Source organism: Dromiciops gliroides, chromosome 1 (genome assembly GCF_019393635.1).
Source record: "Dromiciops gliroides isolate mDroGli1 chromosome 1, mDroGli1.pri, whole genome shotgun sequence".
Classification (NCBI taxonomy): Eukaryota; Metazoa; Chordata; class Mammalia; order Microbiotheria; family Microbiotheriidae; genus Dromiciops; species Dromiciops gliroides.
In genome coordinates this window covers 231,520,249-231,537,200 of record NC_057861.1, presented here as the reverse complement: position 1 = coordinate 231,537,200, position 16,952 = coordinate 231,520,249, and the positions used below count along the sequence as shown (strand labels likewise).

The following is a 16,952-nucleotide window of genomic DNA, read 5'->3' as shown; positions in this document are numbered from 1 at the left end:
TATTTGGCCAGAATTTTTTCTGAAGACTCTTTTCTGATAGTGTATGTTTAATAAGCAAGTTAACTGTTATAACTATTTTTGGTTATTTTCCCTGTTATTCCCTCAAAATCCCAGGTGTAAAGCCCTTATGGGGCTTGATGACAGACTGTAAATCAGGGGATAAGCTCAGATTCGTTCTTTCTTTCTTTCTGAAGTGAGAACAGGATACTTCCATCACATACCTTTTGATATCTCTCCATTTTCACTGAGGCCCCCACAAAGTGAGAGGGTCACATCAGGCAAGTCCATTGCAGAATCAGAGAGGCATTCCGTGCCACTGTCAGCAGCTGCACTTCCCACCGACTGTGGAGACTGAGAGCCAGACAAAGTGTCAGACTCAGTCCACTGTCTAGAACCTGGATCAGAATCACTAGAGGGGAAAAAAAATCTATTTTTATATCTATATCTATATATATATATATATATCTATACAGATTTACCAAATTTTATTTAATAGATTGTAACTGCATTTTAGATCAAATGACATTGTATACATAAATAATTGTGACCCTGGGCAAGTCCCTCTTTGCCAAAGTTTTCTCACCTGTAAAATGAGCTGGAGAAGGAAATGGCAAACCATCCCAATATCTTTACCAAGAAAATCTCAAATGGGGTCATGAATAGTCAGGCACAACTAATGAACTAAATAACCACCACCTAAATAATTAGAGGCTACTTTTGATTGAAGGTTACATTAAATTGTAAGCTCCTTGAGGGGCAGCTAGGTGGCGCAGTGGATAGAGCACCGGCCCTGGAGTCAGGAGTACCTGAGTTCAAATCCGGCCTCAGACACTTAACACTTACTAGCTGTGTTACCCTGGGCAAGTCACTTAAGCCCAACTGCCTAACTAAAAAAAAAAAATTGTAAGCTCCTTGAGAGCAGGGACTATCTTTTGCTTCCTTTTCTTTCACTAGTGCTCAACACAGTACCTAGCACATAGTAGACACTTAATAAATGTTTACTGATTGACTGATACTAACCCTCCCTCTCCTTCTCCCACTCCCTCCTTCACTTGAAAGAGTGTCTGGATCTCTAATTTTTATCAGAAAGAGGGAAGTCCTGGTGTGGAAACTTCCTCCAGGTTAGCAATTCATGTGTACTTAGGAGAATTACTTAGAGCCCATAAGAAGTTTGCCAAGAGAAATTGTCTAGAGGCAATAAGAAATTTGTCTAGAGAAGTTGCCACTAAGAAGTTAAGTGACTTGCCCATGGTCACAAAGCTAGAATATGTCAGGATTTGAATCTAGGTCTTCCTGACTTCCAACTGAGTCTCCTATTCATTATTTTATGCTGTCTTTATAAGACCATGAACTATAGAATATGCACTTATTTATTAAATGGTTTAAAAACATATTTACCAATAGTTTTATCTACATCATATAGTTGATTTTAAAATCCTCCAAAGAGCACTACGGCAGAAACACACTATACATACAGGAAGGTAAATATTGCACACGTTCACTGAAGCCATTCACAGAACAAGGCAAAAATATAAATTACATTAGTAGTCTTTCTGATTTTAATTAAAGGGGTCAAAAAGGAGAAGTACTTATTTACATTTCCACAATGAAAATTACAGTGTCATTAAAAAGAGCATGATCTTTAGAAACAGTTTGATCCTAAAATCCTGGAAAAAGTGGAGATACTTTATTATCCTACAGAAAATTACTATGGTTTTGGGGAGATTACTTAAAAACTGTACTTTCCTAAACTGCTCATCTCAAAAGACTCAAAGATTGGAGATGGAAAAAAAGCAAATTCCCAGAAGTGCAGACATCCTCAAGAAAAGGAAGGATTTTAAAAAAATTAGCAGGGGAGAAATTATCTTATGTTAATAAAAGTACTAGGGACATTCAACTTTGGGGATACAGGATATATTCAATTTGTGAAGGATACTATGGAAGATACTGGTTATACAAAATGAAAAATGAAGCAGAACCTTTCCTCAAAGAGTTCATATGTTACTAGATCCTAACAGAAATATCTGTTGAAAATTGTTTTTAAAAATAATTAAATTCAAATTAGTGAGAAGTTGAAAAAGAAAAAAATAAGCTTAATTCTCTTTACGTATTTAGGAACATCTATTATTCTCACTAACAAACGTTATCATATTAATTCCAGACATGTTTAATTCAAAATAACTAAATAATCCACACTAATTACGATTTAGATAATTTAAATAAATGCCTCTTTGAGACATTTTACTACACAACCAAAGGTGATTATTGTAGAAATAATTCAAGTCATTTAATACTTGGTAGATAAAATCAACTTATGAGCATCAGTGAATTTATCATTTATCACATCAGAGGAAAATGTCAAAATTAAGCAGCAGGTAGCAGTTCATAGGTATGTCATGGATATTTCAATATTTAACCTCCAAAAGTAGAGAGCTACACTAAGTGTTTTTTCCTTTTTTTAGCTCTCATTTTTAATAGTAAAGGTATCCAACTTTTCTCCTTTAAAATATAACAAATACTGACTTGAAAGTAAAGACTAAAGTTAAATAATATCAATAGGATTATTCTCAAGGGAATAAACGAAAGTCACCCAGAATACAAAAGGCACATCCCCTGTCCAACAATAATGGGGTTGAGAAAACAAGGATAAACAAGCAGGTTGTGAGAAAGATATATTCTATACCAACCATAAATATATTAAGGATGGAATCAAACACCATATAACCAAATTCATGATCTGGAGTTATTCTATAATAAATTTTGCTATTTACTTTTTTAGCTCTCCTGTCTGCCAATAATAACAGAATTAATAAGCATTTAAGACACCCTTGTTATTTTAGAAACTGGAAGAAAAAAGAATGAGAAAGAGAGAACATATATTATTTGAAAAATCCTATCAAAGGGAAAAGCTCATATAAGATGTGGATGGCAGATCTTAGTCAAATTGTTAGGTCTAAAAATAAAAAGTTCAAAGTGGACTTACTGGAGAATGTAGTCCTTGGAGTTAAAAAGACCTGGGTTCAAGTCATACCTCATACTAATTGTGTGACCCTTTAACATAAAGTACCTGTTTGGTTTAACTTGTCAGTGCCCCCAGGCAACTTTCTAAGACTAAATTAAAGGGCAGTTTCTGACCTGTAGCATAGAGCACTAGAGGAAGTTTCATTACTAGGAGGCTCAAGTCAACACAGATCTGGACAAAATAACAACTGGCATTTATATAGAAGTTCACAGTTACAAAAGGCTGTACATGTGTTATCTGATTTTATTTAACTAGGGTAGTAGGTCTCACACACACTTGGACTTCTGCTGTTCATCCCTTTACTTGAAAAGGGAAATACAACCTTGCAAGTTGCAGTGTCCTTGTACAAGTTATTTCCATTTTCACTATTATCTAAGTACTGGAGAGTAATGGAGAAAAAACTATGGTAATTCAGGGTACTTTATCTTTCTGGTTTTAAGGTATTTGAGGTTCTATCAGTCCTTTTACTTTATCCTGTAATTCAATATACTCTCAAGAAATAAATATTAGTTGAATTAACCTATTGAACTGGATGATCAAAAATGAAATAAAGCTATTAGAAGCCAAAGGTGGAATTGAAATATTTCAATGAACTTTATGGACCAGTGAAAAATTTGATAAAACAGAAGTTGGAAGGATCATGAGCTCTAGTGCTCTTAGAGATCACCTAACCCCTTCATTGGTACAGGTGGGGTAACTTGTGGTAAAAATTATTTCAGTTAGTGGCTTGCCTAACATCACTAGGAGCATAAAGAACCAGGATTCACACTACCACTACCACTACCACTACCACTACCACTACCACCACCACCACTACTACTACTACTACTACTACCACCTACTACTACTACTTCTTGTATTAAATATAGGTGTTCTAACTCTAAATTCTACACTTCTTACAAGTTAAGCCCCACTATTCTAATACTTATCAACATTCTACTTCAAACAAAAAATTACATACAAAAATTCAAGTACACTGGAATAGTACCACATACAAAGATTCACCCTGATAGGCTGGTATAGTTTCACATGACAACTTTACAATCCATGAGAGAACAGGAAATATTTTAATATATTTGATTATAGTCACATCTTTCCCATTAGCATCATTACAATGATATAACTAGGAGAAATTCCCTCAACATATCAAAAGTTTAATAAAATAGTACAAAACACATTTAATTTCTGTGCTCTTTCAAAATTAGAAAAAGGCAGGGAGAGAATGAGAAAATGAAGAAAGAGAAGCAGGCAGCATTGTGTAGTAGGAAGAATATTGGATTTTGTATCACAGGTTTGAATACTGGTGCTGACAATCCCTATGTGACCTTAGGCAAAGCGTTTCATTCTGTTCATACCAGGTTCCTCATTTATAAAATGAGGGTAATGGACAAGACTAGGCATTCTCTTTTAACTGGATCTATTTTTGCTTTTGCTTTGCTACTCCTTTCTTTGCTTCAGCTAAACAGATTTTGTTCCAGCCCCTTACGTTTACCCTATGTGTATCTCTCTGCTTCAAATGTGTTTCTTGTAAACAACATACCGTAGGATTTTGGTTTTTAATTCATTCTGCTACCCACTTCTGTTTAGTGGGTGAGTTCATCCAATTCACATTTATAGTTATGATGACTGTTTATTTCTCTCCATGCTATTTTTCACTTGTTTATTCCCCTCCCCCAACTCTTACCCCTCACCCTTTCCCTTCTCACAAGTGTTTTTCTTATTTTCTTATGAACACTGCCTTCCCCAATATCCCCTCTCTTGTATCAGTCTCCCTCCCCCTTCCATTATCACTGTCCTTTTTTAAACTTCCTTATAGGGTAAGACAGATTTCTATATCCAACTGAGTGTGTTTGTTATTCCCTCTTTGAGCCAACTTTGATCAGAGTAAGTTTTAATCTTTGCCCATCCCCCCCATCTTCCCCTTCATTACGATAGTTCTTTCATCCCTCTTTGTATATGTGTTTGGGGGGGGAAGAGACACAATTCACCCCATTCAATTTGTCCCCTCCTTCCATGCAATTTCTTTTTACCCCTTTATTTTGTTTTTGGGGGTGTCATAAAATTGGGCATTCTCAAAGTATGGTCTGGGTATGACTAGGGCTACCTAGGATCTTTTCAGGGGGTCTATGAGCTCAAAACTATTTTCATAATAACACCAAGATATTTTCATTTTTAATGCTATAAATATTGGCAGATATAACCCACATAAACAAAAGCTCCTTGAGGACATGCTCGATAATTTTTAACAATGTAAAGGAGTCCTGAGGCCAAATATTTGAGAACTGTTGGTCTAGATGATCTCTAAATACACAAAATAACTACTGAAACATTGCTACAAAGTTTCTTGGCAACCACCTGTGTGGGCCTCCTTTAATAAGCAGAAAGAGGGGCAGCTAGGTGGTGCAGTGGATAAAGCACTGGCCCTAGATTCAGGAGTACATGAGTTCAAATCCAGCCTCAGACACTTAACACTTACTAGCTGTGTGACCCTGGGCAAGTCACTTAACCCCAATTGCCTCACCCAAAAAAAAAAAAAGCAGAAAGAGTTGCCTTTTTAATTGGTACTATTTGCATATCTTGTGCTTAAAAAACATTCATAATACCATTTCCTTTAAATAAGTTTACAAAGCTACCTAACTTTGCTGTGACAACTTAAATTTGATTAACAAAACTTTTTCAATAAATAGATGTAAAAAAACTGCAGTAGATCATGTAGATCATGACATATTTAAATGACTGTAACCCTAGTTAATGAGATTTTGCCCTCCTTCTGGCTACTGGGGTTAGGAATGACCACAACTGGCACCTGGGATCAATTTTTGGGTGCGTCTGCTAAGCATGGAGCTGGAAAAGCATACAGAGGCTGAGAACAGTAACAACAACAACAAAGTAGGATTTCGGCATTTTCCAGAACCCAAAGCCATCATTGGTTCTAGTCCAATGTTTTTTATTACCATTCTTATCTTTCTGAATGGCTTACACTTTATTCTACAACTAACTAGGGCATCAGATAACCTGAGGGCCCTCTGTCTTCCCCAAGACATAGTGAAAACACAATAATACCTTTTGGGGAAATAGAGAGCTGCGACTTCAGGCTCCAAGACTTTTAGGTCATCTAGGTAAATATCATCAGGCCCCTGGTGCTGGCTTCTTTTGTGGACACCTGTTATCACAATTAGGACATTTGTAATGAAAAACATAACAATCATAGCATATCAGAGCTGAAATCTATTTCAACCCCTACCCAAAGCATAAATATGGTCAACAATATCTCCTCCTAGTGGTCAATTGGTTTAGTAAGGAACAAACTCATTTCACTCTTCTCTCCCCATTTACTTCCCTGTACCATGGATCTGCTCCAGGAAAGGTCTTTGGAGTTCTACTAAAAACCACTCTCCTTCCAAGCTGAAACAAATTCACTACTCAACACCATATGTGTCCAATCAATTAGTCTGGAATTAACCTGATACTAGGATTCAGTCCAGAGGCAAAAGCCAGCTATTATTTTGGTACTCATTTAAAATCTTCAAAGTAAAGAGACAGAGATTGGTTGTCAACAGTGAAATATGAAGGACAATGTCTGTGTTCTATATTTCTTGAAGCAGCCTAAACTGTGAACTTCAAAGGGCTCAATGGGACTGAAAGTAGAGCAAATAATATTAATAAATTTGAACGGTCAAAATTTTGCCGTGGTTCTGTCACAATAGAGGCTTTTCCCATAGCCGATCAGGGGTTTTCCCAAAGCTGCCTATGGAAATGTCATGTTAACCATTGTAATCTCCTTGGCAACAATATGCTTTACATTTTTATTGGGCAGTTGATAGGGTGGAAAAAACACAGGTCTAGGATTCAGAAGAATTGAGTTCTAGTCCTTGTTCCATCATTTTCTACTTGTAGGCAATTAACCTGAGCCCGTTTCCTTCCTTTTAAAAAAAAAATAACAAGACCTAAGGATCCAATGTGGACCAAGTACAGTGCCTTTCTTTATATTAAGTGTTCAACAAATGTTTGAGTCAAATGAGATTACTGTTAATGTATATAAAAGTCTTTCAACAATTATAAAGCTACGTAAATAGGTTATTATTATTTTACTCTTTAAGAAAGGACAAACTAATATTACAGGTGAGAATTGAAAGTTATCACATTTGTCAGTATAATCATGGCTCAATTTGGACATGAGAACAATTCTCTTTCCTGGTCCAGGGATCTATTTGCTGTATTACACTATTTATATGGACAAGAATCATAAGCAAACTAGCAGAGTAACCAAAAATAGTTATAACAAACCTGCTTATTAAACACACAATATCAGAAAAGAGTCTTAAAAAAAAATTCCAGCCAACTATTGAGTAAGTTTTCTACATAATTCAATGGCTGATATTTAATGAACATTCTTATATAGCTTTAAGGTTTGCCAAGTCCTCTATATACTATATATCTCCCTTAATTTCACAGCAACCCTTTGAAATAGGTAGTACAGGCATTCTTTTCCCATTTTATAGAGGAAATAACTGAGAGGTTCTGTCCTTGCCCATAGTTAGACAGCTAAAATATATCAAAGGGAGGTTCCCCCGCCCAAGATTGTTAGTCCCTTTATATACTGAACTCTCTTCCATGTAACAAAAAGGCTTAATACAACTGAATGAAAAAGCAAACAAGTTTGACAAGCCATGCCACATTTTGTACCTAAAGCCTCCTAACTTATTCCTGAAAGGGATGTATTACATCTGTTTTCCAGGACGAAATATTGTGCATTGCAATTCATTTGAGTTTAGCTCTTTTTTAGTGATGTGTTCATTTACATTCCTATTGTCATTATGTATGCTGCTCTCAATCCTATTTCATTTACTCTATATCAACTTAGAAAAGTCTTTCTATGTTTCTGAGCTCCTCATACTTCATTTTTTATGACACAATAATAATATTCCTTTACAATCACTCTACAATTTGCTCAGCCACTCCAATTAATGGAAAAGCACTTTGTTCCTAGTTTTTTGATACAACAGAGTACTGCCATGAATATTTTGTACTGATCTCCTTTGGGCATATGCTCAATAATGAGCTTACCTGGTCAAAGTCTGGGAACAGCTGAGTAATTTTTCTCCCATAATTACAACTGTTTCCTAGGCACACCAGTTCAAAGCTGCACCAACAGTGTATTAGTGTTCTGTCTTCTCACTACTTCTCCATAATGACCACTTCCATTCTTTAAATTATCTTTACCAATTTGATGAATGTGAGGGTGAAACTCACAGTGTTGTTTTAATTTGCATTTACTTCTCTTGTTTTTGGAGTATCATGACAAATAGTAAATGATAGTTTGCATTTCTTCTGAAAATGACTTGTTCAAATTCTTTGCCTCCTGATGCCATTTCTATTCTGTCTCTGTTTCTCCTCTGTAATTTGAAAGAGAATGGTTCTCCACCCCCCCCCCCCAAACTCTCAGTAATCTGGCTAATTTCTCAGGCTCCACTTCACTTTGCATGTGGCGATTTAATGGCTATTTGTTATGACCTTTTGTTTAGTTCTGGGATCAAGTTCAGCCCCATACAGTCCCAAACTCAGGCTATCAAAATTATCTACCATCTAACTTTAGGACTATTCATTCTAATTTACGGGCAAATGAATACCTTTCTTCTTTGATGGGGAATCCAGTTTAGTGATTGGCTTTATTTCTGATGATGAAGGCTCCACTGATGGGTTAGGGAGAGGATCTGCATCTAACATAGATAAAACCTGTGGGCTTTCGAGAGGAGGTTCAAGGATTGCAGAAGCAACAGAAGTCATCTCAGCCGTCTCCCTCATTTGTGTACAGAGTGCCCTTGGCTTTGGTTTTACTATTGTACACACAGTGTCTTCCACTGAAGCATCTTCCTCAACTTCATTCACCAGGTTATCATCGTTGGGGATGACCCTAAAATGCGTATTTTCTGATGGTGTGATGGTAGCTGTTCGAGGGTGATCTATTCTCTCTTTCTTGCTGATCTGAAAAAGATAGGCTGTGATTGTTAGCAAAAAAGAAAACTATCAACTCTTGTCATTTCTGCAATGCCTCTCTCCTGACCTCTAGTCTCCTGTCACCAAAAGCCCATTTAACATCTCAAACCGGATATCTCATAGACATCTTTTAAACTCAAGATGTCTGAAACTAAACATCTTTCCCCTCCAAACCCTTCCTTTTTCCAAACTGAAATTACTGTTGAGGGTACCATCATCCATCATCCTTGATTCCTCAGTCTCTCACACCCTCCCCCATCCAATCTATTGCCAAGTTCTGGCATTTCTGCCTTTATAACATCCCTTATGTATTCCTCCTTCTCTCTTCTGACACAGTCCAGCTGTAAGGGTACAGGCTCTTATCACCTGATGCCTGGAATAACACAACAGCCTGCTGGTTGGTCTCCCTCCTCGTCTCTCCCCACTTCAGTCTATCTTCCACTCAGCTGCCGAAGTGATCTTCCTGCAGTGTGGGTCAGATTCCCTTTACCAGCCACTCGAAAAACTCTAGTGGCTACAGTTCCTTCCAGCATCAAATATAAAACCCTCTGACTTTCACAACCAGGCCCCTTCCTACTTTCCAGCCTTCTTACACTTCACTCTTCCCTTCATATCTGCTATGATCTAGAGTCATTGACTTCCTTGATCCTATCCACATGTAGCCTTCCATCTTGTGACTCCATGCTTTTTAATGGCTGTTCCAATATCTGGAATGTGTTATTTCATCTCTGCCTCTTGAGTTTTCCTGGTTCCTTTAAAAGTCAACTCAAATCTTAATTTCTATAAAGAAAGAGTGAGAACCCTCAACTTCCTGAGGAAGCCCATGATACTTTTGATTAATTCTAACTTTTAGGAAGCATTTACTTATATCAAGCCTAAATTTGCCACTTGCAACTTATACTCACTGATCCTAAGTCCTGTTCCCTGAGGGTAAGCAGAACATAGCTAATCCTTCTTTCACATGGGGTCCTTCAGGGATTTGAAGACAGCTATCACAGTGTCCCCTCTGTGGTTGCTCCACATAGGGTCTAACCAGGGCAGAGGACAAAGAGACCATCACTATCCCATTCTGGCAACTATGCTTGACTCTTTCTTGACTTCCATATCATATTATTGACTCCTATTGAGTTTGAAGTTCCCTAAAATCCCCCAAAATTTTTCAATGAAACTGTTTCCTATTTATATCTTCTCTCCATCTCATAAATGGGAAAGTATAATAGATTTAACTCAAGTGTAAAACTTTTTACTTGTTCCAAAACTTCATCACAGGATTTGGCTCAATTTTTTGTTCTGCAAATTTTTTTTTTTTGGATTCTGTTTGCTATCCAGTATGTTAGCTATGACTTAAGGCTTTTTGTCTATTGCAAATCTGAAAATAATTCCCTGTACACCTTAAGTCAATTCATTGATAAAAATGTTAAATAACAAAAGGCCAAGAATAGATTCTTGGGCACAGCACTAGAGACTTCCTTTCAAACTGACATTGAATCATTAATAACCATTTTTTGGGTCTGGACATTCTACTAGTTCTGAACCCACCCAGCTGTACTGTCACTTGGTTCACATCTCTCCATTTTCCCCACAGAAACTGCATGAAAATAGTAGCATGTTTTGTGGTAACAAAAAACTGGTGCCCAAAGATTGGGAAATGATGTAACAAATTGTGGTAAATGACAATAATGACCTATTACCACAGCTATAAGAAATGATAAGTATGAGGAATTCAGACAGGAATGCAAAACAATTCTAAAAGACCAATGATGAAAAATGCTACCCACCTTCAGAGAAAAAACTGACGAACTCTTTGTTTCCAGTTTTCTGTTACCACAGAAAGTGATGCTATACTTATTTGTCATTCATGTGGGACCTTTCCTTCTGTCTTTGACTTCCCTTGAAACATTTGCCCAACAGTGGTCAAAGGAACAGTTTAGTGACTTTCTTTAAATATCTTTAAATTGCTTCTAGAACAGGGCAGCAGTGTTTATCTTTTCTTTTTTTAAATCCTTTTCTCAAAATGTCCTAACAAGATGTTGGATTTCTTCTAAATGAAGCATACATAGAGTATAAATGTTTGAAAATGTATTTTGCAGTAGTGTTATATAACCACAGGAGGGCACTCAAGTCATTTTTATTTGTGAAAGCTAACCTTTGAAATTCCTGTTTTCTTACTGGAATGCAAGAACACTTTACAAATGTTTAATCTTTCGAAGCAGAAAAACAAAAGCCCCATCCATCCCACATGTATATCATTACCTTGGTAGACTCTGGGAAACCTCCCCAGGTCCACTCCATGTGAGATTCCGATCGGAGCAAGCTTTCAGCAGGTTTTACTTCCAGCTCTGAATCACTCTTAGGACAGACAGTCTGGGAGAAGGCGCTGTCAACATAAGCAGAAAGACATGGGGGAGTGACTGAAAAAAGCAGGCAATGTATGGACCCCTTCAGTTTGCCATGACTCTTCTAAGTCTGGAGGGTACATGTAGGTTGGACTTACAAGTTTACCCTGAAGATGGAAAGACCCCCGTGAGAAGCAGTTTCAGCTTTTCCTTCACAAGGCAAAGGCCCCAGAGGTCTTTAAAAAAGCTTAAAACAAAGTCTTGTCAGATGGCTTCATTTTCACACCTTGTCTGCTTTTAGTATTACTCATAGTTTAAAAAAAGAATGTCAGTGACTGACCTAGGATTAGAATTTCAGGATTTTAAGGCCTCAATCTCAGAGTTGTCACCACATTCAGAGCATATCACCACATTGCAATTTGGAAGACAGACAAACTACACAGAAAGTTGATAGACACAAAGTAAGAGGAAGAATCCAATTCATATCAGGGAGAAAAATTTCAGGTTTTTATCACTAGGAAGAGACAGAAAGGTAATTTGATGCCTGCTGAAAAAGAGAACAGCCATTTAACAAGTCTGCCTAAGTCCTTCTTGCCTTCAAGAATTTAAATAAATGAAAAGAGAAGTTAATAAAATTATTTACTTGTCCAAAGGGGACCAATCTCCATCAGACAATGGATAATGATCACTGGAATGGAAGATCAAAGGTTCCTTATAGTCTTCCTCCTTCATTGTAGCAGTTGAAGTCCCTCTGTGAAAGAAAAAAAGAAAAGAATGGTGGAAATGACTACAATTAACTGTAACTATGCAGGCCTCCAATGACAATTCTCTCCATCAAAAGGAAGAGAAAGAGATCGAATTATTAATAACAAAGATTTCCAAAAGGAAAAAAAATGATGGAGAAGGGGTTGTTACTAGTGACAATTAAAAAAAATAACTTTACAAGTTACTTGAATTGCCACTTACATTTAGGGGAGGAAATGTGATTTGAAAGAATTTTACTTAGTAATTATTGATATAAGAAAATATAGCAAATATCTCATGCCATGAGTTATATAATTCAAAAATTTAGAGATAATAGATACATTATTCAGGGCAGATTTTTAGCTCAAGAATTAGCCTAAATCCTTCCTCTTCCTCCCATAAATTTACCATTTCACTATTCATTAGCACCAATTTCATGAAATAAGGGAGGTAATGAGGAACCTGTGAAAGTAGATGAAATATTATTGCTTTCCAGGAGCTCCTGTAACTATTTTGTGGGTAAAGAGAGGCAAATTGTTAGTCATAATAAGGTTTTAAATCAATTTTACATATGAGCTTTTCTCAATTGAACAGATAAGGCTATACATGTGAAAAGTCACCATCCTTTCCTATATCATAGATATTGCATAAATGAGAAAAGATACAATTTGTCTTTAATGACCCCATTTTTTAATGGGAAATAATAATGAATCTGAGAACTTACTGACATCAAGAGGCATTTCCACATAGGGCTTTAAAAAGGCAGAAGAGAGTAATGGATAGAGATCTAGCTTTTGAGTCAGGAAAACGAGTTCAAATCTCACTACTTATACAAGCTGTGTGATCCTGGCCAAGTGATTTAATCACTCAATATTTGAGGCAACCAAGTCTATAAATTGCAGAGAAGGTACTGGCCCACGAAATTACTCAGGAGGTTTCATATATCAATTAAATCACAGGTCTAATCCCTATCCCTAATTCATTGTCCATACTTGGGGATGAAGTTTGCAATGCTTAAGGAACAAACTAAAATGAAAAAATGTTTACATTTCAAAGAATTCATTACTTTATTAAAACTAAGCCAAGAAGAAGAGCAAAGCACTCACTCTGGTAACCGGATTTAAGAATTTCAATAAAGAGATTCAGCATCATAAAGAACTTCCCCTGGTGGCTAAAAGAAGGGAGGTTATTTGTTTTTGTTTTTTTAGTGAGGCAGTTGGGGTTAAGTGACTTGCCCAGGGTCACACAGCTAGTAAGTGTTAAGTGTCTGAGGCTGGATTTGAACTCAGGTACTCCTGACTCCATGGCCAGTGCTCTATCCACTGGGCCACCTCCCCTGAAGGGAGGTTATTTATATAGTAACTTGGGGTCTTGGATATGAGTAAAGCTTTTTTTTCCCAGTCTTGTGATTCCATTGTTAACTTATTATTTTACAGAAAACTTGTAGCCTTTACAAAATGAGATGACTCCAAATCCCCCCTATTCAAAAAAATCAATACTAAGTTAAAAGAGGAAATTTAAATTATCTCTGCTTGGCAATTAAAAAACACAAACAGGCTGCAAAACTTTAGCTCTAAGAGTGACACACATAAGTCATGAGGAAAGTCATCTATCAGGGCTTTGATCCCATTAGTTGCCATGTATTTACAATGACAATTTTAAGAAAAATGATCATGTATATGAAAAATGTGTTTCTGTGAATACTTAAAGAGAATACAGAGGAAATTCTGTTCCTTTTGTTTAATGGTCTCTAGATTCACATTTGGAATATGGACATTTTCCATGAACATCTCTCGTGAGACAACACAATTGGCTGAAATAAAAGTCAGATGATTAGTAAATCAATATTTGTTTATCTGTTCCATGTCTCAACTGAAAAAGGACAGGGGGATTTAGGCTATAAACCTTTAAGCTTGAAGTCACTCTACATAGCCAACTAGATATACAGGCTAGGGTTTCAGTTCCTTTTACTTTCTCTGATCTCTTTAAGAAGTACATGTTATGTGAAAAAATTGGGACATGCACTGTTGGCAGAGTTGTGAACTTATCCAACCATTCTGGAGACCCATTTGGAACTATGCCCAAAGGGGTATAAAACTGTGTATACCCTTTGACTTAGCAATACTACTAGGTCTGTATCCAAAAGGGATCAAAGAAAAGGAAAAGGAACCTATTTACACAAAAATATTTATAGCAGCCTTTTTTGTGGAAGTGAAGAATTGGAAATCGTGGGGATGCCCATCAGTTGGGGAATGGCTGAATAAGTTGTGATATATAATTGTGATAGAATACTATTGTGCTATAAGAAATGATGAGCAGGATGGGTTGAGAAAAAGAGATGGGAAGACTTACATGAAATGATGCAGTGTGAAGTGAGCAGAACCGGGAGAACACTGTACTCAGTAATAGCAATATTATAACAAGGATCAACTATGAAAGACTTAGCTACTCTAATTAAGACAATGATCCAAAACAACTCCAAAGGACCCATGATGAAAAATGCTATTCACCTCCAGAGAGAAAACTCTGATGAACTCTGAACGAAAAGTGAAACATATTTTAATTTTGCTTGGTTTTGTGTGTGTATGTGTTTTCTTTTGCAACATGGCTAATATGGAAACATGTTTTGCAGGACTTCACATGTATAATCAATATTACATTGCTTGACTTCTCAAGGGGTGGGGAGAGAGGCAGGGGGGAGAAAATTTGGAACTAAAATTTTTTTTAAATGAATGTTAAAATTTTTAGAAATGTAAATGGAAAATATTTAATGAAATAAAAAATATTAAAACAAAAAAGAAGTACATGAAAAAGAGGGAACTCTTTTCTTAAGCAAAACAGAAATGGGGAAGGAGTGCTTTAAAGGAAATGGATGTATTTCTTGACATGAACTACAAGAAGAGGTGGCAGAATGGGATGTCAAAGGGCCTCATTTTTGTATTAGTCTTTACTATAAAATTGTTTTTTTTTCCCCAACTGTAAACCAAATTCCTTTCACCCAAAATCTTTCCAAGTGCTACTTTGCCATGTAAACCACTCAAAAATACAAGAAATGCAATGAAAATGGCCCAAGAATTATAAAGAAATACCCAATTTGGGCCCTGGAACTCATGGCATACCAAAGGCCACATAAAGTGAGCTTGTAACAAATTAAAACACAGAAAATAGACACTATAGCTCACATATACTTGTAAACCCATACTATATTCTTGCAATGTATAAATTAATAATCTTTCCCTTAAACTGCTAACTCACCTTTTTATTGGAAATTATTTTAATTTTAAAAAATAATTTATGTGGGACAAAGAGGGTTAAAGTGACTTGCCCAGGGCCACACAGCTAGTAAGCGTCAAGTGTCTGAGGCTGGATTTGAACTCAGGTCCTCCTGAATCCAGGGCTGGTGCTTTATCCACTGTGCCACTTAGCTGCCCCCTTTATTGGAAATTAAATGTGACTTCTTAACCTTTTTTCTTTTCTCTAATTTTGGGGGGGGGGAGGGAATGAAAATTTTCATTATTTTTAGCAACATAAATAATTATATAGTTTAAAATATCTATGCTAAAAATTCATTTAAATTCACAGAATTTAGGAGCTGCATGGGACCTTATAGGCTATCTGGCCCTCAGAGTGTATCCAGAGTCCTCTAGGCCTCCCCAATCCAAAAATAGTTTGTTATCTAATGTGGTAAGTATCAGCAGAAGTAGGCCACAAACGAAAGTCCTCGGGTGAGAGCCTCAATAATTTTTATGATTGTAAAGGGATCCAGAGGCCAAAGTCAGAATCACTGATCAGCTTATCACCCACGTTTTCCACACAAGAAATCTGAGGCATAGATAGAGAGGGAAACCAAATCATCTAGTTTGTAAATGAATGGAATGGGATAAGAACTAAGGTCCCTGATTCTAAGTCCGTCCCTTATACAGGTTTATGCTACAGTTAGAATTTTTTTTTAAATTAAAAAAGTAATTTTGCCTTCTGATAATTACAGTTATTTGCTGACAGTACTCCTGAAATGAACTATTTTCTTTCAAAGAGAGAGAGAGAGAAAAAGGGAAAAACTTTAGAATCCACCAGCAGCGTGATGAGAAAGGACAAACACTAGGGCAATATTCTTGGAGCTGAATTTGCACATCTAAAAGCATATTTTTGGCAGGGCCTGTTTGTTACATCATCAGCAAGCTCTGGTTTACAAAGATAAGCAGTCCGCTACATGGAGCAGCCAGCCAGCCAAATCAATAAGGGTCAGGGCCTCTAGAAGTTTAACTATGGTTCTAGCTGGCTGCTACAAAAACCTCTGTGGGTACTAGGCACATAAGCAACACTCAGATATTTGTTGACTGACTGACTGATCGTTCAGTTTAGACTAACAGTAAGATTTAGAGCTAGGAAGGAGCTTAGAGGTCATTGAGTCCAATCCCCTTAATGATAGCCCCGGACCTTATTCCTAATGAGGACTCTAAGCAGAATAGTTCCTGTGGACTCAGCTGAAATTACAGAGGTTTCAGTAATTCTCATTAGTATCCCAAGGTAAGGCTGAAGGCTCTGAATTCTATTCCTAGTTCTCTTACTACTAAACTGTCTACATTTGGTTTATAAACTGATGCCCAAACAGGAAGTGTTAAGTGCAAAATGTCAACAAAAACTTGTCTACTTTGGGGAATGGAGGAGACCTTTCAATTTTACTCTTGGCAAAATGCCAGGTAGGAAAAACCACATTGGAAAAAACTAGGGCAGCTCTGCCTAATTTGAGCAGGCTTACCCGAGGGAATGAATAGAAATGTTATTCCAAATGAGGTTTAGATGTGGCATGGATGCAAATGTCTTCTGAATTATCTATTACTCATCCATCTATT

General features: G+C 36.7%; 1 protein-coding gene across 2 annotated transcripts in view; it reads right to left on the bottom strand.

Annotated features, from left to right (window-relative positions):
- LPIN2 (lipin 2) overlaps positions 1–16,952 on the bottom strand; it is a 105,541-nt gene that overhangs the window by 27,363 nt on the left and 61,226 nt on the right. For both annotated transcript variants that reach the window (XM_043977909.1, XM_043977901.1), the window contains exons 5-9: positions 11,999–12,106; positions 11,273–11,396; positions 8,653–9,007; positions 6,086–6,185; positions 222–409 (exon numbers count right to left, since the gene is read on the bottom strand). In XM_043977909.1, coding sequence (XP_043833844.1) covers positions 222–409; positions 6,086–6,185; positions 8,653–9,007; positions 11,273–11,396; positions 11,999–12,106 — 875 coding nt within the window. The remainder of the gene's footprint in view (positions 1–221; positions 410–6,085; positions 6,186–8,652; positions 9,008–11,272; positions 11,397–11,998; positions 12,107–16,952) is intronic.